Genomic DNA, 19,076 nt, shown 5'->3' with positions numbered 1-19,076 from the left:
CCCGGCCTGCACCGCGGCGCCATGACACCCGCGCTCCCGGCCTGGCGCCGCCAGAGACTGCGTCAGTGGCAGGGCGCCATCTTGGTGCAGGAGCCCCCGGTAGTATCTGTGCTCACCACGTTGGTGGCCATGTTAGTACAGGAGCTCCCCCTCCCCCGGGCGGTTGGGTTCTGTACCTTGCTCTTCTCATCCGTTGCTGTAGAACTTTATGAAGCTGTATTTCACTGAGATTAGGCCGAAAGAGCCTGGAATAGAAGATGCAATAACAAGAACGGGATATGGACTATCAAGCCAGCTCCACCAGACAGTAAGTCCATAGCTGATTCTCTCCCAGTCAAGCACACTATCCCCAGTTCGTTTCTAATTCCATTAATCAAGTACATATACCTTTCACTCCTGAGTCTGCCAATCACCTGTTAATCAATAGGAGTGAATTATTACAGTTTGCTTCAGCTGAGTTAACATGTTTACTCATAAGATGTCATTCCTTAAGAGCAAAATATGGTAACATTAAAGTTGGGGTAAGATTTACTGCAGATTTATCATGGAAATACTTAATTCTAAACTCAATGGATATAGAGGCATGGAATTGCGCAACACTGAAACAGTCCCTTTTGCTCCTCACATCCATGTGAACCTTTTTTCCCCATTCACACTAATCCCATTTGCCTACTTTAGACCAATTTCATTCTATAGTCTTGTTTATTTGAGTGCCTCTCTAAATGTCTCATTCCACCACCACCTCTGCCAACGAATTGCAAATATCATCTACTTTTGCTGAAAATAATCCTTAAAATTCCTTCTGCTTATCTTAAAACTATGCCCTCCCTGTGCCTCATATAATTTTATACTGTTCTATCTTGTCACCATCAAACTCCTCCATTCAGGGAAATCAAACCCAGCCTATCCATTCTTTTTCCATAACTAAACTTTCCCAATCTAAGCAATCAAGGGCTGTGCTGTATCTCTGAACGATACTAAACTAAACATTCCAATGAAGCTTCCCTGCATTCTCCCCTGCTCCAGTGGAACTTCTCTCATGTAAAGGGTAGGTTCAGGCCATTTCAATTGAAAATCTGGATTGTTGAATTGTGAAGAAAACTGCAATAAGAGTTATAGAACCAATGCAGGTTTTGAGTACACTGATCTTAATTGAATTGTATGATGGGACAAATTTGAATAATCTTGAGTGGCCTACTCATTTGCAATTAGGGTGTGTTGAGCAAGTACCCTGGGTTTCAATTGTATAATGTGCTTAAGCATATTTTTATATATTGAAAAGATTATCACATTTTGAAAAAGGTATTGTTGGACAATATTTAGCAAGGTTTTATATGTTAAAATACCAACTAAATATATTTCACAATGAGTAAGAATTTGGAACCTATCCAAATTTCGTTTGAAAGCACCATGTATTGTGTGAAAGCTCTTCCCAATGTTCATCCTGTATCGTATGCCCAAAATCTTAAATCTATGTCCTGTAGTCCTCACACATTGAAACATTGACACTGAAGGTCACCTCACCTACTGTTCATTTATTTATTTACTTATTTATCTATTTATTAATTTCCCTATGTTCTCAAAATCTCTGTACAGCGTCTTTGAGTATATGAAAAGCGCTATATAAATAAAATGTATTATTATTATTATTATTATTATAAAACATATGAGCAAGGATTTGTCTCTTCAAGCCTGCTCCACGATTAAGTACAATCACATCGAATTGTCTATTAAATACACATTCCCATGCTCTCCCCGTATCCTTGATGCCTCCTGTATGTAGAAATTGATCTACCTCCTCCTAAATCTATTCAGGGCTTTATCCCCATAATGTTCTGTTGTAGAAAATTTGATAGGTTTGACAATAGACAATAGGTGCAGGAGTAGGCCATTCGGCCCTTTGAGCTAGCACCGCCATTCAATGTGATCATGGCTAATGATTCACAATCAGTACCCCATTCCTGCCCTCTCCCCATACCCCCTGACTCCGCTATCATTAAGAGCTCTGTCTGACTCTCTTGAAAGCATCCAGAGAATCGGCTTCCACTGCCTTCTGAGGCAGAGAACTCCACAGATTTACAACTCTCTGAGTGAAAAAGTTTTTCCTTATCTCCGTTCAAAATGGCCTACCCCTTATTCTTAAACTGTGGCCCCTGGTTCTGCACTCCCCCAATATTGGGAACATGTTTCCTGCCTCTAGCGTGCCCAATCCTGTAATAATCTTATATGGCGGCACGGTAGCGCAGCGGTAGAGTTGCTGCTTTACAGCGAATGCAGCGCCGGAGACTCAGGTTCGATCCTGACTACGGGTGCTGCACTGTAAGGAGTTTGTACGTTCTCCCCGTGACCTGCGTGGGTTTTCTCCGAGATCTTCGGTTTCCTCCCACACTCCAAAGACGTACAGGTATGTAGGTTAATTGGCTGGGTAAATGTAAAAATTGTCCCTAGTGGGTGTAGGATAGTGTTAATGTACGGGGATCGCTGGGCGGCACGGACTTGGAGGGCCGAAAAGGCCTGTTTCCGGCTGTATATATATGATATGATATGATATGTTTCAATATTGCTACCCTCTGAGTGAAGAACTTTATCCTCCTGTGTGAGTATTACAAGCCATTTGATTTGCAGACAAATGCTTCAGTTGCTCCCCATTTATATTGATTTTAAGTAGCAAGAGAATAAATAAATAAAAGAGAATCAGTCTGAAGAGGGTCTTGACCCGAAACGTCGCCCATTCCTTCTCTCCTGAGATGCTGCCTGACCTGCTGAGTTACTCCAGCATTTTGTGAAGAGAATAAATATAGATAGTTAAAAAGCGTCTTTGAGTATATGAAAAGCGCTATATAAATAAAATACATTATTATTATTATTGTGCTTGAATTAGTGGACGAAACTGAATGACGTAATTGGCCCATCTGTGAATGACGTCACGGGACGAGGCTCCGCTCTCCTGAATGCGCATGCGGCAAACTCCAGCTGCCAAACGTGCCTTTTATTGATAAGCAATTGTTTTAAAACATTTAACGCCAGCACTGGGGGTGGGTGTAGACATAGATAATAGATCACTCGACCCTAAAATCCGTAGTATGTCATGGCGCCATTTTAGTAGGCAGAAACCTGCAGAAACATTTAAAAAGAAAAATAACAAAAATCTGTGAATTGATAGATGAGATATATTCTGCATTTTAATGGTATGTTCACACATACTGTTCCCCCACAACACTGATTACACTGCGAGAGGCAGATGTTGCTTACTAAAATGGCGGCCGTCCCTTTGCGCACTGCACTTCAGTACAGGCGACTTCAACGGAGTGGTCCATCTTGCTCCTCTAGTATCTTCGGTTGTAGACCGGCGCACCTGAGAGTGCTGTAGTTGGTTGCAGAGAGTTGCCCCGGTTGACCTTCAGTGGGAGCACGGCGCCGGCACCCGAGACCCGGCCCAGCCACACATGGTCATGGATGCAGGGGCAGGGCAGCCAGAGGAGGGGGACCGTGGCTACGGGCTGTTCCCCCAGCACAACAAGGGGGGGAAAGAGAAGCAGGGCCTGCTCGCCGAAAGTCTCTTCACCTTCAACCACAAGTGCCAGCTGATGCTGAAAATGGCCCTGGATACGAGTGAGTGGAGGGGAGATGGAGGATGGGGGGGGGGGGACAGGAGTAACTGGGGTAGAGGGAGGGAGATGGGAGTAAGAGAGGGGCAATGGGAGTGAGGACAGGAGGGAGGATTAAAACGGCATGAGGGGAATTGTGATGATGGAGGGTGAGGGGAGTTTGTCTTTAGTCATTACTCTTGGAAAACATAAAATGCTGAATTGTAAATTGGAGGTTCTGTTTTCAGATGACTGTCTTAATGTACTTCATTAAGTCAATGTAATGGGCAGTTGGTAGAAACTGCTTTTTGGGATAGGTAACAGTTGCTGTGAATGAATACAGCTGCTGCCTCACAGTGCCAGAGACGGGTTTGATCCTGACTTTTGAGTTTGCTTGTTCTCCCTGTGACTGTGGGTTTCCTCCGTTTGCTTTGGGTTTTCTCCCACATCCTAAAGACTTGTGGGGTTGTAGGTTAATTGGCCTGTAAATTGCCCTTGGTATGCAGGGAGTGGATGAGAGAATGGGATAACATAGAAATACTAAGAACAAATGATAGATGATTGGCATGGACGTGGTGTTCCAAATGGCCTGCTTCCGTGCTGTATCTCTAAACCGAACTAAACATTAAAACAGCTTTGAAACAGGCTGTTGGGTGAAGTTAACATTAAAATGATGGGCCTGAGGTGACACTTGAGAACAAAATTGATGTGTTTACAAATTCCTGCATTTAGGCAACAGTACAAACTGAATCATGAGCAGTCTCAAACCAATAATCCTCCCTCCCAACTCTTATACTGAATCAGGCATTGTCAATAATGGTTTCTGATTTATTTAGTTTAGTTTAGAGATACAATGCAGAAACAGGCCCTTCGGACCACCAAGTCCACACCGACCACTGATCTCCACATATTAACACACGCCTACACATATAGATACAATTTACACCAATGCCAAACCCAAGCCAATTAACCTACAAACCTGTACATCTTTAGAGTATGGGAGAAAACCAAAGGTCTCGGAGAAAACCCACGAGGTCACGGGGAGAATGTACCAACTCCATACAGACATCACCCGTAGTCGGGATCGAACCCGGGTCTCCGGCGCTGTAAGGCAGGAACTCTACCGATGCACCACTGTGCTGCCCTGATCCTAGTACCAATCCACAATAATCCGAATCATAACTACTATGCCCAAATCATGAACTCCATGTCCAAATTCTAATATTTACCTTCAAATCGCACATCATGAATGGTTGTGACATTGTCAGTTATGCAGACTGCATGTATGGTCAGCATGTTTGCATTATATTCACAAAATTCTCTTTTAAAGAAATCATAATTTATTTGTAAAATAGTTTTCCTAGATCCTGCTTGCAATGCAATTTGTAGAGAAATTTGTTGCACTGATTACTCTGCTTTGTAATTGAAGGTGAAAGTAATGTCTCTCATTATGGCAAACTTTCCTTTAGTTAACTTAAATGGTCTATAAGGCTTTTATTGAATGCTTGTTGGCAAGTGACATTCTATTACATTAAATTGATCACTATTTTATTATTATTTTGGAATGCAGTGATGTTAGTCTGTTTGCACTGAGGCACAAGATCAAACAATCTGTGATTGCGACTAAAGCCAGAGCAAGCAAGTATATAGAGGAGGGTGCCATGGGTTTCTGCAGTATATAAAGTGGACATTGACAGGTTCTTGAATAGTAATCAAATGGTATGGGAGAAGTCAGGAAAATGGGGTTGAGAGGGAAAGAAAGATCAGCCATGATTGAACGGCAAAGTAAATGCAATGGGTCCAATGGCCTAATTCCACTCCTATGACATAAGCATTCACGTTTCACCCGTGAGTAGCAAAATTAATCAGACCTTAGTTTAAAAGCCTCATACAATGCAGCATTTTGCAATCCCACAAATACCTGCTATTTTTGGAAAATACGAATTGTCTTCTTTGAGGTGGTGATGATGTTATGACAGCAAACAACCATCCACATCATCTTAACCACTCCAGTGTCTCCTTGGCTACAGTTGCAAAGAGCTCAGGAAGTATTCTGGAGACACCACCTTTGAGGACTCCTTTCCTAATCTCTTTCCTCACTCCATAAAATGTGACTCTGGAACCTCTTCCATTTTTATATCTATAATAATACCAATTTGGACCATAACCTCTGATCGTTCACCCTCCCAAACCAGAAATCTTTGCAGCTGCCCATTGATAACCTCAACGCTGGCACCTAGGAGGCAACATACCATCTTGGGATCGTGCCTGTACTGTAAAGAGGGGCAGGTTCTGTCTGCTCCCATTAATGAATGGCCAAGAAAGCACAACAATGCCTCTACTTCCTTTCACTGAATACTTGCGCTCAATCCACCTTGGTCTCCTGGTGTGGGCTCCTATATATCAACGAAACCAAGCGTAGACTTGATCATTGCACTGAACACTTCAGCCCAGTCTGCCTTGGCCTAGGCAATCTCCCGTTTGCCAAACATTTTAACTCCCCTGTGTAGGAAGGAACTGTATATGCTGCTTTAATAATAATAATAATACATTTTATTTATATAGCGCTTTTCATATACTCAAAGACGCTTTACAGAGATTTTGAGAACATAGGGAAATGAATAAATAGATAAATAAGTAAATAAATAAATGAACAGAGAAAGGAGACAGAAGGTGAGGTGACCTTCAGTGGTTGAAGGCAGTACTGAACAGGTGAGACTTCAGCGATGTTTTGAATGTGGTGAGTGTGGGGGAGTCTCTAACGGTTTGGGGTAGTGAGTTCCATAGGGTGGGAGCAGCGATGGAGAAAGCCCTGTCCCCCCAGGATCTGAGTTTAGTCCGGATGTGGGGGGATAGGAGATTGGCAGCGGCAGAGCGGAGGGTGCAGGTGGGAGTGTGTCTGTGGAGGAGGTCGGTCAGGTAGGATGGGGCCAGGTTATGGAGGGCTTTGTAGGTTATGAGGAGGATTTTGTACTGGATTCTCTGGGGGATGGGGAGCCAGTGGAGTTTATAAAGGACGGGGGTGATATGGTCACGGATCGAGGTGTGTGTGAGTAGACGGGCAGCGGAGTTTTGAATGTATTGAAGTTTATTGATGATTTTTGAGGGTGCACCATAGAGGAGGCTGTTGCAGTAGTCCAGACGGGAGGTGATGAAGGCGTGGATGAGGGTTTAAACCGAAGATAGACACAAAATGCTGACCTTTCTGTCCTGCTCTTCCAATGTCAGAGTGAGGCCACATGCAAATTGCAGAGAGTTGGGGACGCAGCCCAGACCATCACACAAACATGTCTGAAGAAGGGTCTCGACCTGAAACGTCACCCATTCCTTCGCTCCATTGATGCTGCCTGTCCTGCTGAGTTACTCCAGCATTTTGAGTCTATCTTCGATTTAAACCAGCATCTGCAGTTCTTTCCTACACACCACACAAACCAGCCTCACTTCCATTGACTCCATCTACACTTCATACTGCCTCGGCAAAGCCACCAGCAAAATCAAAGGCCAGTCTAGTCTCAGTCACTCCCTCTTCTCCCCTCTCCCAGTAGACATAAGGCACAAAAGTTTGGAAATGCATACGTCTAGATTCTGGGACAGTTATCCGGTAACTAAGCCGTCCTCTCACCAACTAGAGAGTGTTCCAGGTCTCCCATCTACCTCATTGGAGACTTTCAAACTATCTTCAGTCAGACTTTACTGGACTTTACCTTGGTTAGAAATGTCCTTTAAGTGCGGTGAAGGGGGCGAGCAGTGGGTGGTTTCCTGAATTACCAAATTACTCTGGTTGGTCTTACTGGCAGTCACCCATTCCCTCTTTGTTGCTTTCTCTTGTGTTTAGGGGTGACCATATACTGAAACATTACACTCATTACTGTATTGACATCATCTGCTGCTCAAGCTATAAAATCTATCAGGTTTAAATTTTAACGTTTTTGATTGTTATTATTTATTAGTTTATTAATGTAATGTCTCCCAAGGTACAGTGAAAAGCTTTGGTTTGCGTGTTATCCAGTCAAAGAAAAGATTATACATGAATACGATCAAGCCGTCCACAAATTGATAAAGAGTACAACATTTAGTGCAAGATATAATATTAAAGATAGTTCACAGGTCTCCTATGAGGTAGATGAAGGTCAGGACCACACTCTAGCTGACGAGAGCACCATTCAGTTGCCTGAAAACACCTGGAAAAATCTCCCTGAATCTGGAGGTGTGCATTTCCAAACTTCTGTACCTCTTGCCTGATGGGAGAGGGAGTGAGGGGTGAGACTGGTCTTTGATTTTGCTGGTGGCTCTGCAGAGGCAGCATGGAGTGCAGATGAAGTCAATGGAAGGGAGGCTGGTTTGTGAGATGGTCTGGGCTATGTCCAAAATTTTCTGCAAGAAGGGCCCCTTCTTTAGACTGATTGTAGTGGGGCGGAGAAAGCTGGGAGCGGGACAAAGCCTGTAAGTGATAGGTGCGTACAGGTGGGTGGGGTGGAGGATTGAAGGCATTGAGCGTTTGTAAGAATTCTATCTTTTTAGAATTGACAGACTGATTAAATAATTAAAATTTTTAGTTTCTGAATTCAAGTTCACTTTTTTTGAATAACTTAAAGCATTTTTTTCCTTGCAGGTCCTTTTGCAAAACTACTTATGGATGCCATGAAAAGTTCAGGATGGTAAGTTTAATCTTAATTTGATTGTTAACAATCATCAAATTCTTGTCTACATACATGCCCAAATTTGGATTCAACCATTTTTTATGGCTTCTAAGTTAATTCCAATACATTTAATATATATAAGAAATTAAAGAATTGCAAAGGAAGGCTCAACCGTAATATGGATAGAATAACGGAACCAAATGGAACGTGCAGATCAGTGGTGGAAGTACTCAAATAATATTTGTTAACTCCTAATTATGCAGGTGGATTCCTTATCCTTTCACCCAACTAAAGGGAACCAGCTGTGTATTGATTGCTTTGAATCTGGTAAGCTGACCAAGATTCGCATGGGGAAAAAAATTAAAAAGCAAAATGGATGACCAACTGCACTGCTGTGTGTGTTTTATAGTTGACATTTCCATCTGTTATGAGCATGTTTGGCCAATATTTGCAGTGCAGTCAATGTCTGCATAAACTGTTGTGGCTGGCTCTCTTATTCAGACAAGAGCATAGAACAATACAGCACAATGTCTGTGCTCATCATGATGCCAAGACCATCTCTTATAGACCTGCGCATAATCCATATCCCTCCATTCCCTGCATATCAATATGCCCATTCAAAAGCCTCTTAAATGCCACCATTGTATCTAACTCAACCATCAACCCTGGCAGTGCATTCCAGGCACTCACCATCCTCAGGGGTGACCGCGCTTTTGCGGTTGCAGCTCCGAGACTGTGGAACAGCATCCCTCTCCCCATCAGAACTGCCCCCTCCATCGACTCAAAGACTCGGAGCTGCAACCGCAAAAGCGCGGTCACCCCTTTAAGTCCAGGCTCAAAACCTATTTCTACTCCCTAGCGTTTGAGGCCCTCTGAGGGGGCGCTGCAAACTGTTTATGTATGTGCTGTTATGTTTGTGTGCCATTGTATGTTCGTTTCTTAGTACCTGAACTGATGTACAGCACTTTGGTCAACGTGGGTTGTTTTTAAATGTGCTATACAAATAAAATTGACTTGACTTGACTCTACGTAGAATAAAAGTTGCCCCGCACATCCTTAAACGTTGCCCCCTGCACCTTAACGCTATGCCGTCTGGTATTTTCCATCTTTGGGGGAGAAAGGTTCTGTCTACCCTATCAATGCCTCTCATATTTTTATATACTTCTATTGGGTCTCACTGCAACTTCTGGTATTCCAGCGAAAACAGTCCAAGTCTGTCCAACCTCTTCCTTTAGCCAACGCCTCCTAATCCAGGCAACCTTCTGGTAAAGATTGACACAGAGACCTGGAGTAACTTAGTGGGTTAGACAGCATCTCTAGAGAAAAGGAATAAATGTTTTGGGTTGAGACCCTTCTTCAGACTTTCAAAACTTTTGGTAAACCTCCTCTGCACTCTTTCCAAAGCCTTCACATCCTTCTTGTAATGGGGCTACTAAAACTGCATACAATTTTAGAGTTACAGTGTGGAAATGGACCATTCGTCCCATCGAGTCCATACTGACCATTCATCATCCTTATACTAGTTATATGTTATTCCACTTTTGCATCCTGTAAACTAGGGGCAATATACAGAAGCTGATTAACCTACAAACTTGCACATCTTTGGAATGTGGGTAGAAACCAGAGCACCCAGAAATAACTCATTATATTCCAAATGTGACATAGCCAAATTAGTCAGAGTGTCATCTTGAAACATTAATACAATCAATAATTATAGTAATTATTAATCTCATTTCATTTCTAATAGCATCTCAGCAGTTACATATAATGTGAGTGTCAAAGTAAATGTTTTGAGCATTAACTTACCTAGAAATAGCAACTGTTAGAGTTGAGCAGTTTGTTATGCATGTACAGTTGAAAGAAAGAGGCATAAGGAAGTGCAGATGCTAGAATCTTTCAAGTTGTGCAAAACAAGAAGCCGGAGTCACTTAGCAAGTGAAGGAGCATCGCTCTTGGGAATGGATGAGTGATGTTTTGGATCGGAACCCTTAGACTAAAGAAGAGTCCTGACCCAAAACGCTGCCTATCCATTCCCACCATATTTGCTGCCTTGCCCATTGAGTTACAACAGCACTTTATGTTTTATTCAAGTTAATGAAAAATTGGATGGAAAACGAAGAAAAGTGATAACACCTGTGAAAAGTGCAAGGCAGAAGTGACTGATGGCAGGGGTGAGGGTGTCAGAAATACAGTCATTATAGGACAAGTAAACAAAAGATGCAGCTCTACATTTGCCCGGGGGTGGGGGGCGGTTTTATTTTTACACAGCGGTGAGATTCTTTCATATACGGGGCAAGTTTTGTACGCGGAGGGTGGTAGGTCCACGTAACTTGGTGCCTGGGGTGGTGGTAGAGGCAGATATGATAGTTTAAGAGGCATTTAGATAGGCACATGGATATGAAGGGAATGAAAGCATATCAATCACGTAAAACCAGATGAGATTAGTTTATCATGAACATGTGATGTTTCGGATCGGAACCGTTCAGACTGAAAGATGGACATTAAACTAAACTAGTCGGACTAAATCAGTAAATCAGAAGAAGGGTTCCAACCCAAAAGTCACATGTTCCTTTTCCCCAGCGATGCTGCCTGACTCACTGTGTATCTCTGGCAAAACCAGCATCTGCAGTTCCTCCCTACACATGAGATTGTTTTTTCTTGGCATCATGTTAAACATAGACCTTATGGGCCGAAGGGCCTGTTCCTGTGTTTTGTTGTTCTACGTTCTATAAATGGTTTCTAGGAGACAATCTGCTCTTTCTTACTTATATTTGGACAAAATGATACATGTTATAATAAAAACTGTAATAGATTAGTATATTTGTATAATAATAATTTCATAGCAAAAAATCCATAACATCTAGTTCTAGTGAAAGATTATCAACCTGTCATGTTAACTTTATTTTTCACCCCAGTGATGTTGTCTGTCTTGCTGAGAGCTTCTAGCATTTGTTTTTATTTCAGATATCCAGCATAATGTTTTCTTTTAAGTGACTACATCAAAGACAGCCAAATGATATCTGCAATATTCTATGTCTTCAGCACCGTATATAAGGATCGTCACTTTTCCTGTGAAGACTGTAATGGAACTGTCAGTGGAGGTTTTGATGCTGAAATATCGCAGGTGAATAAGAATGAGCACACAAGGGCACCCTTTGGTCTATTGTCTCTGTGTGATTGCTTGAAGGAACTGCCCAGTTATTCTCACTACCTTGCTCTTTTCCCAATGCTCTACATATATCTTTCCCTTGAAGTATTCATCCAAATCCCTTTTGAAAGCTATCATTGAATCTATTTTCAGTGCTGATTTAAGGAGCACATTTCAGACTGTCACAACTGGTGTGTGTTTAAGTTTCCACATTGTAAAAAAAGACACAAAATGCTGGAGTAACTCAACGGGTCGGCAGCATCCCTGGGTAATATGGATATGTGATATTTCCGGTCGGGACCCTTCTTCAGACTGATTGTGGGATGTGGGAGGAGAAGGAAAGAAAGCTAGAAGTGAAGATGGGCAGGACAAAGTGTAGCAGGTAATAGGTGAACATAAGCGGGGGAGGGGGGGGGGGGGTTGATAGGCAAATTGTTGGGCGAAGCCCAGAGATGAGAAAACAGGTTTCTCATTGTATCCTGATTTTTTTTTTCCCAAATCAGTTTGTTCTCTGATTGCTATTACTTCTGTCACTGAAGCTGTTTATCTTTATCAAAAATGTTCGTGAATTTGAACACCTTTATCAAAACTACTCCTAACCTCCTTTGCTCTACAAAGAACAACTCTAGCTTTTGTAGTCTTTCCACATAACCATCCGGGTACCATTTTAGGAAATGAAACGGTGTTTAATTTCCAGGCAAGGCAGTGGAGGCTAATTCTCTGGATGCTTTCAAGAGAGAGCTAGATAGATCTCTTAAAGATAGTGGAGTCAGGGGGTATGGGGAGAAGGCAGGAACAGGGTACTGATTGTGAATGATCAGCCATGATCACATTGAATGGCGGTGCTGGCTCAAAGGGCCAAATGGCCTACTCCTGCACCTATTGACTAGAATCCGACTTAAGGTGGCACGATGGCGCAGTGGTAGAGTTGCTGTCTTGCAGCGCCAGAGACCCGGGTTCGATCCTGACTGCAGGGGCTGTCATGGTGTCTGAAGTCCAGAGTATTGATTCCAAATCCATCGTAATATGGTTGACTCTTAAATGGTCACTGAGGTGCCCTAGCAATCTAGGATCAAGTAGAGTATTTCTGGATTTGTCAGTGATGCCCATGTCCCGAAAAAAATCCTCAGCATTGAGCCTTGATATATTTCGTAAAAGGAAAGTGATGAGTTATATTTAAATATTGTCAAAAATGCAGATTAATTTTAAAATGTGTGGAAATTGTTGAGAGGCTGGTATCCCACATTAAGATGGTTATCAAACATTACAGCAGATCTCGATCAGCTGGGCAAGTGGGTAGAGGAAATGGTTGTTGCAGTTTAATGCAGATAAGTGCAAGGTGTTGCCTTTTGGGAAGCCAAACCATCGCAGGACCTTCACAGTGAATGGCAGGGCCCTGGAGAATGGTGCAGAGCAGAGGGATCTAGGAGTGCAGCTACATAGCTCCTTGAAAATGGCATCACAGGTAGATAGGGTGGTCAAAACAGCTTTCAGTAATTGGTCTTCAACAATCAAGGTATTGAGTATAGAAGTTGGGATGTTATGTTACAGTTGTACAAGACATTAATGAGGCTGCATTTAGACTACTTTGCAGTTTTTGTCACCTTGCTATAGGAAGGAGGTTACTAAGCTGGAAAGAGTGCAGAGAAGATTTACGAGGATGTTGCTAGGACTTGAGGGCCTGAGCTACATGGAGAGGTTGGACTGGTGAGGCAATTATTCCTTGGAGGCTGAGGGGTGGTCTCACAAAATTATGAGGGGAGGAGAAAAGGTGAAAGCACAGAGTCTTTTACCCAGAGTAGGGAATCAAGAACCAGAGGACATGGGTTTAAGGTGAGAGGGGAAAGATTTAATAGGAACCTGAGGGGCACCTGAGGGTGGTGGGTATATGGAACAAGCTGTCAGAGGAAGCAGTTGAGGTAGGTACTATAACATTTAAAAGGCATTTGGATAGGCACATGGATAGGAAAGGTTTAAAGAGATATGGGCCAAGCACGGGCAGGTGTGACTATTGTAGATGGGGCATGTTGGTCAGTATGAGCAAGTTGGGCTGAAGGGGATGTTTCCATGCTGCATGTCTCTGACTCGTTCTGAATCAACAACAAAGCACTAAATCGGCCAGTCGCTCAGATAAAGCTATAAATTTATTTCCTTTGCATAAAAGTGCAAAATCATGGGATGGATTACATGAAAATGACTGTCTACTTCATAATATTACTAGTTCATTATTTTTTATAAAATATCTAAATTTGCATTCCTTTTTAATCCACTTCGCTCAATACTTACAGATCTGTTGAACCGATTTCCCAGATCTTGGTAATTCTTTTGTGGGCCTAGTGGGATTTGATTGTTTTGACATTTTCAACTGCACAAAATGCGACGCAAGCAAAAAACATAACATTTATTTCTCATTTCCTGACCAATGCAATTCCAAGTTAAAATAAATGTCAAATTTAACTAAGCTGAATAAATAACACAATATCAGAACAAAGATTTTTCTATATTAAGAAGGGGATCTTGAAATTAAAGTGTTTGGAAATTTAGTTAAGTTGATTAATGTCACCATCGCACTAGAGAAGAAATTTTATATTAATGTAATGAACCTGCAGTAATTTCAAGCCAAACTAAATAGTCTGAAGGGTCTCGATTTGAAATGTCACCTTTTCCTTTTCTCCAACGTTGCTGCCTGACCTGCTGAGTTACTCCAGCATTTCCTTCCCACTCAAAACTAAGTAGATGTTGAATCTTTATTAGAGTTATCAGTAGCACTATATTGCTCTTTTTCATTCACAGGACAAGCAGATTTTGGAAATTAAAAATTTCACAGGAAAATTAAAATTCCTGTAAATAAAAACCAAGCATGTTTCTGTTTCCTTTTCTGAGGTGGGAAGGACACCTCCATCTTGTGGACAGCTACAGAATGGCAGCAGGTGAAGAAAGCAGTTAGGAAATAGCTTTGTTTAGAGTTGATTTGCTTTAAATGCCCTTCAAAGGAGGAAATATGTTATCTGCCTAGTTTGGCAGATTTAGGTTATGACAGTTGCTCTTACTTTCCCTGTAAGATAGCCCAGTCAACTTCTCAGTACAGGAAAAGACACAAAATGCTGCAGTAACTCAGCGGGTCAGGTAGCATCCCCGGAGAACATGGCCCTTCTTCAGACAGCACCCCATTTTAAGAGGTGGCAATAAAAGCAGCCCTGGCTGCTGACACATATATTCCATGGGCGTGAAAAATCATTGTGATATATAGCACATTTTGAAAATATTACAGATATTTTCATGGATAACGCGTCAAAACTTTTTTTATCTGGATGAAAATTTTGTATATGTTACAAATGGTTAAATTAACCAACTATTTTCCAGTACAGTTATCAGTGTCAGTTTTGTGTGCAGTTTTGGTCTCCTAATTTGAATTGTGTGCAGTTTTGGTCTCCTAATTTGGGGAAGGACATTCTTGCTATTGATGGAGTGCAGCACAGGTTCACCAGGTTAATTCGCGGGATGGCGGGACTGACATATGATGAAAGAATGGATCGACTGAGCTTATATTCACTGGAATTTAGAAAGATGAGAGGGGATCTTATAGAAACATATAAAATTCTTACAGGATTGGACAGGACAGATGCAGGAAATATGTTCCCGATGTTGGAGTCCAGAACCACGGGTCATATTTTAAGAATAAGCGGTGGGTCATTTAGGACTGAGATGAGGAAAAACGTTTTCACCCAGAGAGTTGTGAATCCGTTGAATTCTCTGCCACAGAAGGCAGTGGAAGCTGATTCACTGGAGTTTTTTAAGAGAGAGTTAGATATAGTTCTTGGGCCAATGGAATCCAGGGATTTGGGGAGAAAGCAAGAACGGGGTACTGATTTTGGATGATATGCCATGATCATATTGAATGGCCTACTCCTGCACCTATATTTTATGTTTCTGTAACTTTGTTTTTTTTTTAAATTCAAGATTGTCTTATGCCAGAATAATATCCACCAGCAAGAGCACATGAACCGAGTCGTGACCCATGAATTAATCCATTCGTTTGATCACTGTCGTGCGCATGTGGATTGGTTCCGCAACATAAACCACCTCGCTTGCTCAGAGGTAAGACATTACTTGGGGGGAGTCCGAATCTCAAGGTCTGTAGAGGAAGTCCCCAGATTATGGTGGGGTTCTGTTCCTAAGATGTATTTGTAACCCAGCTGTTCCTACGAAGTAGTGTGTGGGTGAGGATTGCAGAACCAGGTGTGATGCGAGGGTAAACAAGAGTGAGTGGAGCAGCCAGCAGGGTTCAGTGACAGTGAGTGAATCTGCCAGGCCCTCCCAGCTCTGCTCAGCTCGACCCAGCTCTAGCATCTGTGACTCGGAGGCTGGGGTGGGTAGAGAAGGATGGTGGATGTGCCTCTTCCTACCCAGCAGAAGATGCCTGCAGCAGCAGACATATCCAACCAGTCAATCTCCCAAATGCTCCTTCGTGTGTATGTCAGCCGTGCGCAACCTGAAGCGAACCTGCCTTTAGTTTAGAGATGCAGCAGGGAAACAATCATCATTCACCTGTACACTAGTTCAAAGTTATCCCACTTTTGCATCCTACGCAATATACAGAGGCCAGTTAACATACAAACCTGCATGCTTTTGGAAGGATATCCATGTTCCTAGATTCATCTCAAGTTCTGTTTCCTTATTTTTGAAATGCATAATGAATGGGAGTCTTTTGCAATGAGTAACGCTCCTATTTTATCAAAAGAACTGTGAAATAGCTGTAATCTGGGGATATGTGCTATGGAATTTAATATTCTGTATCTACTTCCTGCTGCTGGTGTAAACTTGCAGTTCAGGAAATAGATATGTGTGGGTTCTCTTGCTGTCAAAAGTTGTTTTCTATGTTTAAAAATTGGTGTACACCCAGCTAGAGATGTAATAAGTTCAGAGAATACAATTTTTCTAGTTTACTTTTCTTTAGTTTAGAGATACAGCATGGAAATAGGCCCTTCAGCCCACTAAGTCCGCACCGACCACCAATTCCCTGCACACTAACACTATCCTACACACGAGGGACAATTTATAACATTTTACCAAAGCCAATTAGCGTACAAACCTGTATGTCTTTGGAGTTGGGGAGGAGACTAGTTAAGACAGAATTCTGACGACCTGCCTGTGCAACCAATTCCACTTAGAGAGTGGATACAAAATGCTGGAGTAAACTCAGTGGGACAGGCAGCATCTCTGGAGAGAAGGAATGGGCGACGTTTCCAGTCGAGACCCTTCTTCATACCCTCCGCTGCAAATCCAGTTAGAAAGTGCTCAAAATAGTTAATAGAGTTCATTAAGGGTCATTGCTATTGGTCAGGGGTGGTTTGTTTTGTTTTAAATAAAGTGTGACAGCACAATTCAGAAACAGAAGATTGAATAGATTATTTGGTTTCACAATGGTTTAGATTGGCAACAAGTAATCACCAGACTGTTTCTTAAAAATAGAAGAGATCATCAAAGAAGACACAAGAAAAAAGGTCTTGTAATTAGTTATTTTAAAATATCATGTGCTTCTCTGATAGTTTCCGTTTTGATTTTTAAAACAGATATATACAGTGCAAAAACGGGCCCTTCATTCCACCGAGTCCACACCGACCAGCCGCAAAAATACACAGCGAGTTAAAATGGCGATCACCCGTAGACTAGCACTATCCTGCACACCGGGGACAATTTACAATTTTACAGAAGCCAATTAACCTACGTCTTTGGAATGTGGGAGGAAACCGGAGCACCCGGAGAAAACCCACACGGTCACAGATTCTGTACATAGGATCAAACCCAGCTCTGGCACTGTCAGGCAGCAGCAACTCTACTGCCGCACCATAGTGCCGCCCTTTGTTATGTACATATGAAATATACTTTGCATGTATGACATTTTGAAACCAATCTTGGTAGTTGTATTAAATAGATTGCCCTCTATATTTTCAACAGATTCGAGCTGCTAATCTCAGTGGTGAATGCACGTTTGCGAACGAATTGACCAGATTGAATTTTGGCCTAAAGCAACACCATCAAGTAAGTATGATAATACTGTGCATCATTTTGCAAAAATCATTCATTTCTTCGTGGATTTTACAGATCAACTCTGTAGCTTGGGTAGAAATCTCTTTCATCCATCCCTGATCCGTTACGCTTCCAGCATGGTTAGGTTAGAAAACTGGAGAAAATTCAGTGATCATGCCATTAACATCGCCTGGCGATAGAAATTGTTCATTCTCGGTGAAGTGGCATTTACAATTGCATAAATAATTTCCAGTTTTTCAGCAGCACAATTCTTAATGTAATCAATTCAATAACCATATTTGAAGCGCTTATTCTATATGTATTTGGTTATCTCGAGGGTAAAAATCAAATACCCTCATATTTACATTGGTATAAAAAGTCTAAAACTTGATCCGAGCTAGCAAATTAAGAACTAATTCAACTGATATGATGATCCATTGTAGAGAACTGTAGAGATCCATTGTAGGAAATCCATTAGAGAACTAGGGATAATTAAATCTTTGACATTGAGTTTATTTATGGTTGATGTAAAAATGATATCCGGATTGGGGGAAAAGGATTGCAGGACAGTCTGCATGTTATCTCTTTTCAACAGAGATGATGTCAGGTTTGTCAGCCCTGCACATCTTTTGCACATCTGAGTGACACTTACAAAAGCAATGTGCTTGAGGATCAACTACCTTTAGGCCTGTGCAAGTCTGTTCAGTGGAAGAGTGGTCATGAATCTACAATCATTACAATTGTGTAAATGAAATTGTGCTGGGAGAGGGGCAGTTACAAATCGATTTGCGAGTAATATTTTTCTTGAATTGTGTGCAATTGTTACAGTATCTGACTCGAGTAATTTGTCTTATTTTCCCACTTAGAAGTGCGTACGTGAACGAGCCTGCCGTTCAATATTAGCCGTTCGCAAAGTCAGTCGAGAAACTGCAATGAAAGCAGTTGATGATGTTTTTGATAGCTGTTTTAATGACCATGAACCCTTTGGAAGAGTTCCACACAATAAAAAGGATGCGAAATACGCCTATAGGGATTTTCAGAATCGAAATAGATTTTACACAAATCTCTGAAAATGTATCTGGTGACACGGTAGTAATGTTTTATTAATTTGTAATAAAAATCTATAAACACAATTATAAAATCCATTGCATCTGGAATCTATGATTGTTTTACAAGTATGACAATTTCCCTGAACATGATTTTTTCAATCAACGTTAATAAATATAAGCAAAATTCTTGTGCTTGACTGGATGTAGACCCTTTCAGAATTTTTATTTTTTAATTGTTGTTTATCTTTTCACTGAAGTATATTTCAGTTTGTGGTTTGTCATGCCACGTTTGTACATAATGACTATGATTACCACAGCAGAACAATATTGTATTGAAGAATATAATATAATTAAAAGTGACTTCATAAGCATTCTGCTCAAGGTGCCATTCCATTCAAACCAATATTTGCTTGCTTGTTATAAGATTAATTATATGGATATGTTACATTTCAAATCAGTCATCTGACAAGACAAGTGTGCAGATATATTATAAAGTGCAGCACTTAGTCGCAAAAAAAAGTATTGTATTTGGTTCCATGCTTCACTTTGACAAATCAAATGAATGCTGAAGTTGGATAGAGTTCTCGCTCCTTTTTTTCTAATCCCCTCAACACAAGCGCAC

General features: G+C 41.5%; 1 protein-coding gene across 4 annotated transcripts; it reads left to right on the top strand.

The window, feature by feature from the left end:
• Positions 1–106: 106 nt before the first annotated feature.
• Positions 107–18,866, top strand: atp23 (ATP23 metallopeptidase and ATP synthase assembly factor homolog). Of its 4 annotated transcripts, XM_078416622.1 has the most exons (7): positions 3,564–3,612; positions 8,200–8,245; positions 8,491–8,554; positions 11,270–11,351; positions 15,336–15,473; positions 17,334–17,417; positions 18,272–18,866. In XM_078416622.1, the coding sequence occupies exons 5-7, from the start codon at positions 15,375–15,377 to the stop codon at positions 18,473–18,475; spliced, it is 387 nt and encodes a 128-aa protein (XP_078272748.1). In that variant the 5' UTR covers positions 3,564–3,612; positions 8,200–8,245; positions 8,491–8,554; positions 11,270–11,351; positions 15,336–15,374; the 3' UTR covers positions 18,476–18,866. The 4 variants fall into 4 exon arrangements, with proteins under 4 accessions (XP_078272746.1, XP_078272744.1, XP_078272745.1 ...); XM_078416620.1 differs by lacking the exons at positions 3,564–3,612; positions 8,491–8,554 and adding an exon at positions 107–307 and having other exon boundaries at positions 18,272–18,865; XM_078416618.1 differs by lacking the exon at positions 8,491–8,554 and having other exon boundaries at positions 3,325–3,612; positions 18,272–18,864.
• Positions 18,867–19,076: the final 210 nt, after the last annotated feature.

Source organism: Rhinoraja longicauda, chromosome 20 (assembly GCF_053455715.1).
Source record: "Rhinoraja longicauda isolate Sanriku21f chromosome 20, sRhiLon1.1, whole genome shotgun sequence".
Classification (NCBI taxonomy): domain Eukaryota; kingdom Metazoa; phylum Chordata; class Chondrichthyes; order Rajiformes; family Arhynchobatidae; genus Rhinoraja; species Rhinoraja longicauda.
This window is presented reverse-complemented; position numbering and strand designations above follow the sequence as displayed.

Excerpts from the sequence above, each read along its gene's own strand:
- atp23 (XM_078416618.1), top strand. The coding sequence starts at position 3,447 with ATGGTCATGGATGCAGGGGCAGGGCAGCCAGAGGAGGGGGACCGTGGC. Across the intron at positions 3,613-8,199 it reads GAAAATGGCCCTGGATACGA|GTCCTTTTGCAAAACTACTT; the intron begins GTGAGTGGAGGG and ends TTTTCCTTGCAG. Across the intron at positions 11,352-15,335 it reads TTGATGCTGAAATATCGCAG|ATTGTCTTATGCCAGAATAA; the intron begins GTGAATAAGAAT and ends TTTAAATTCAAG.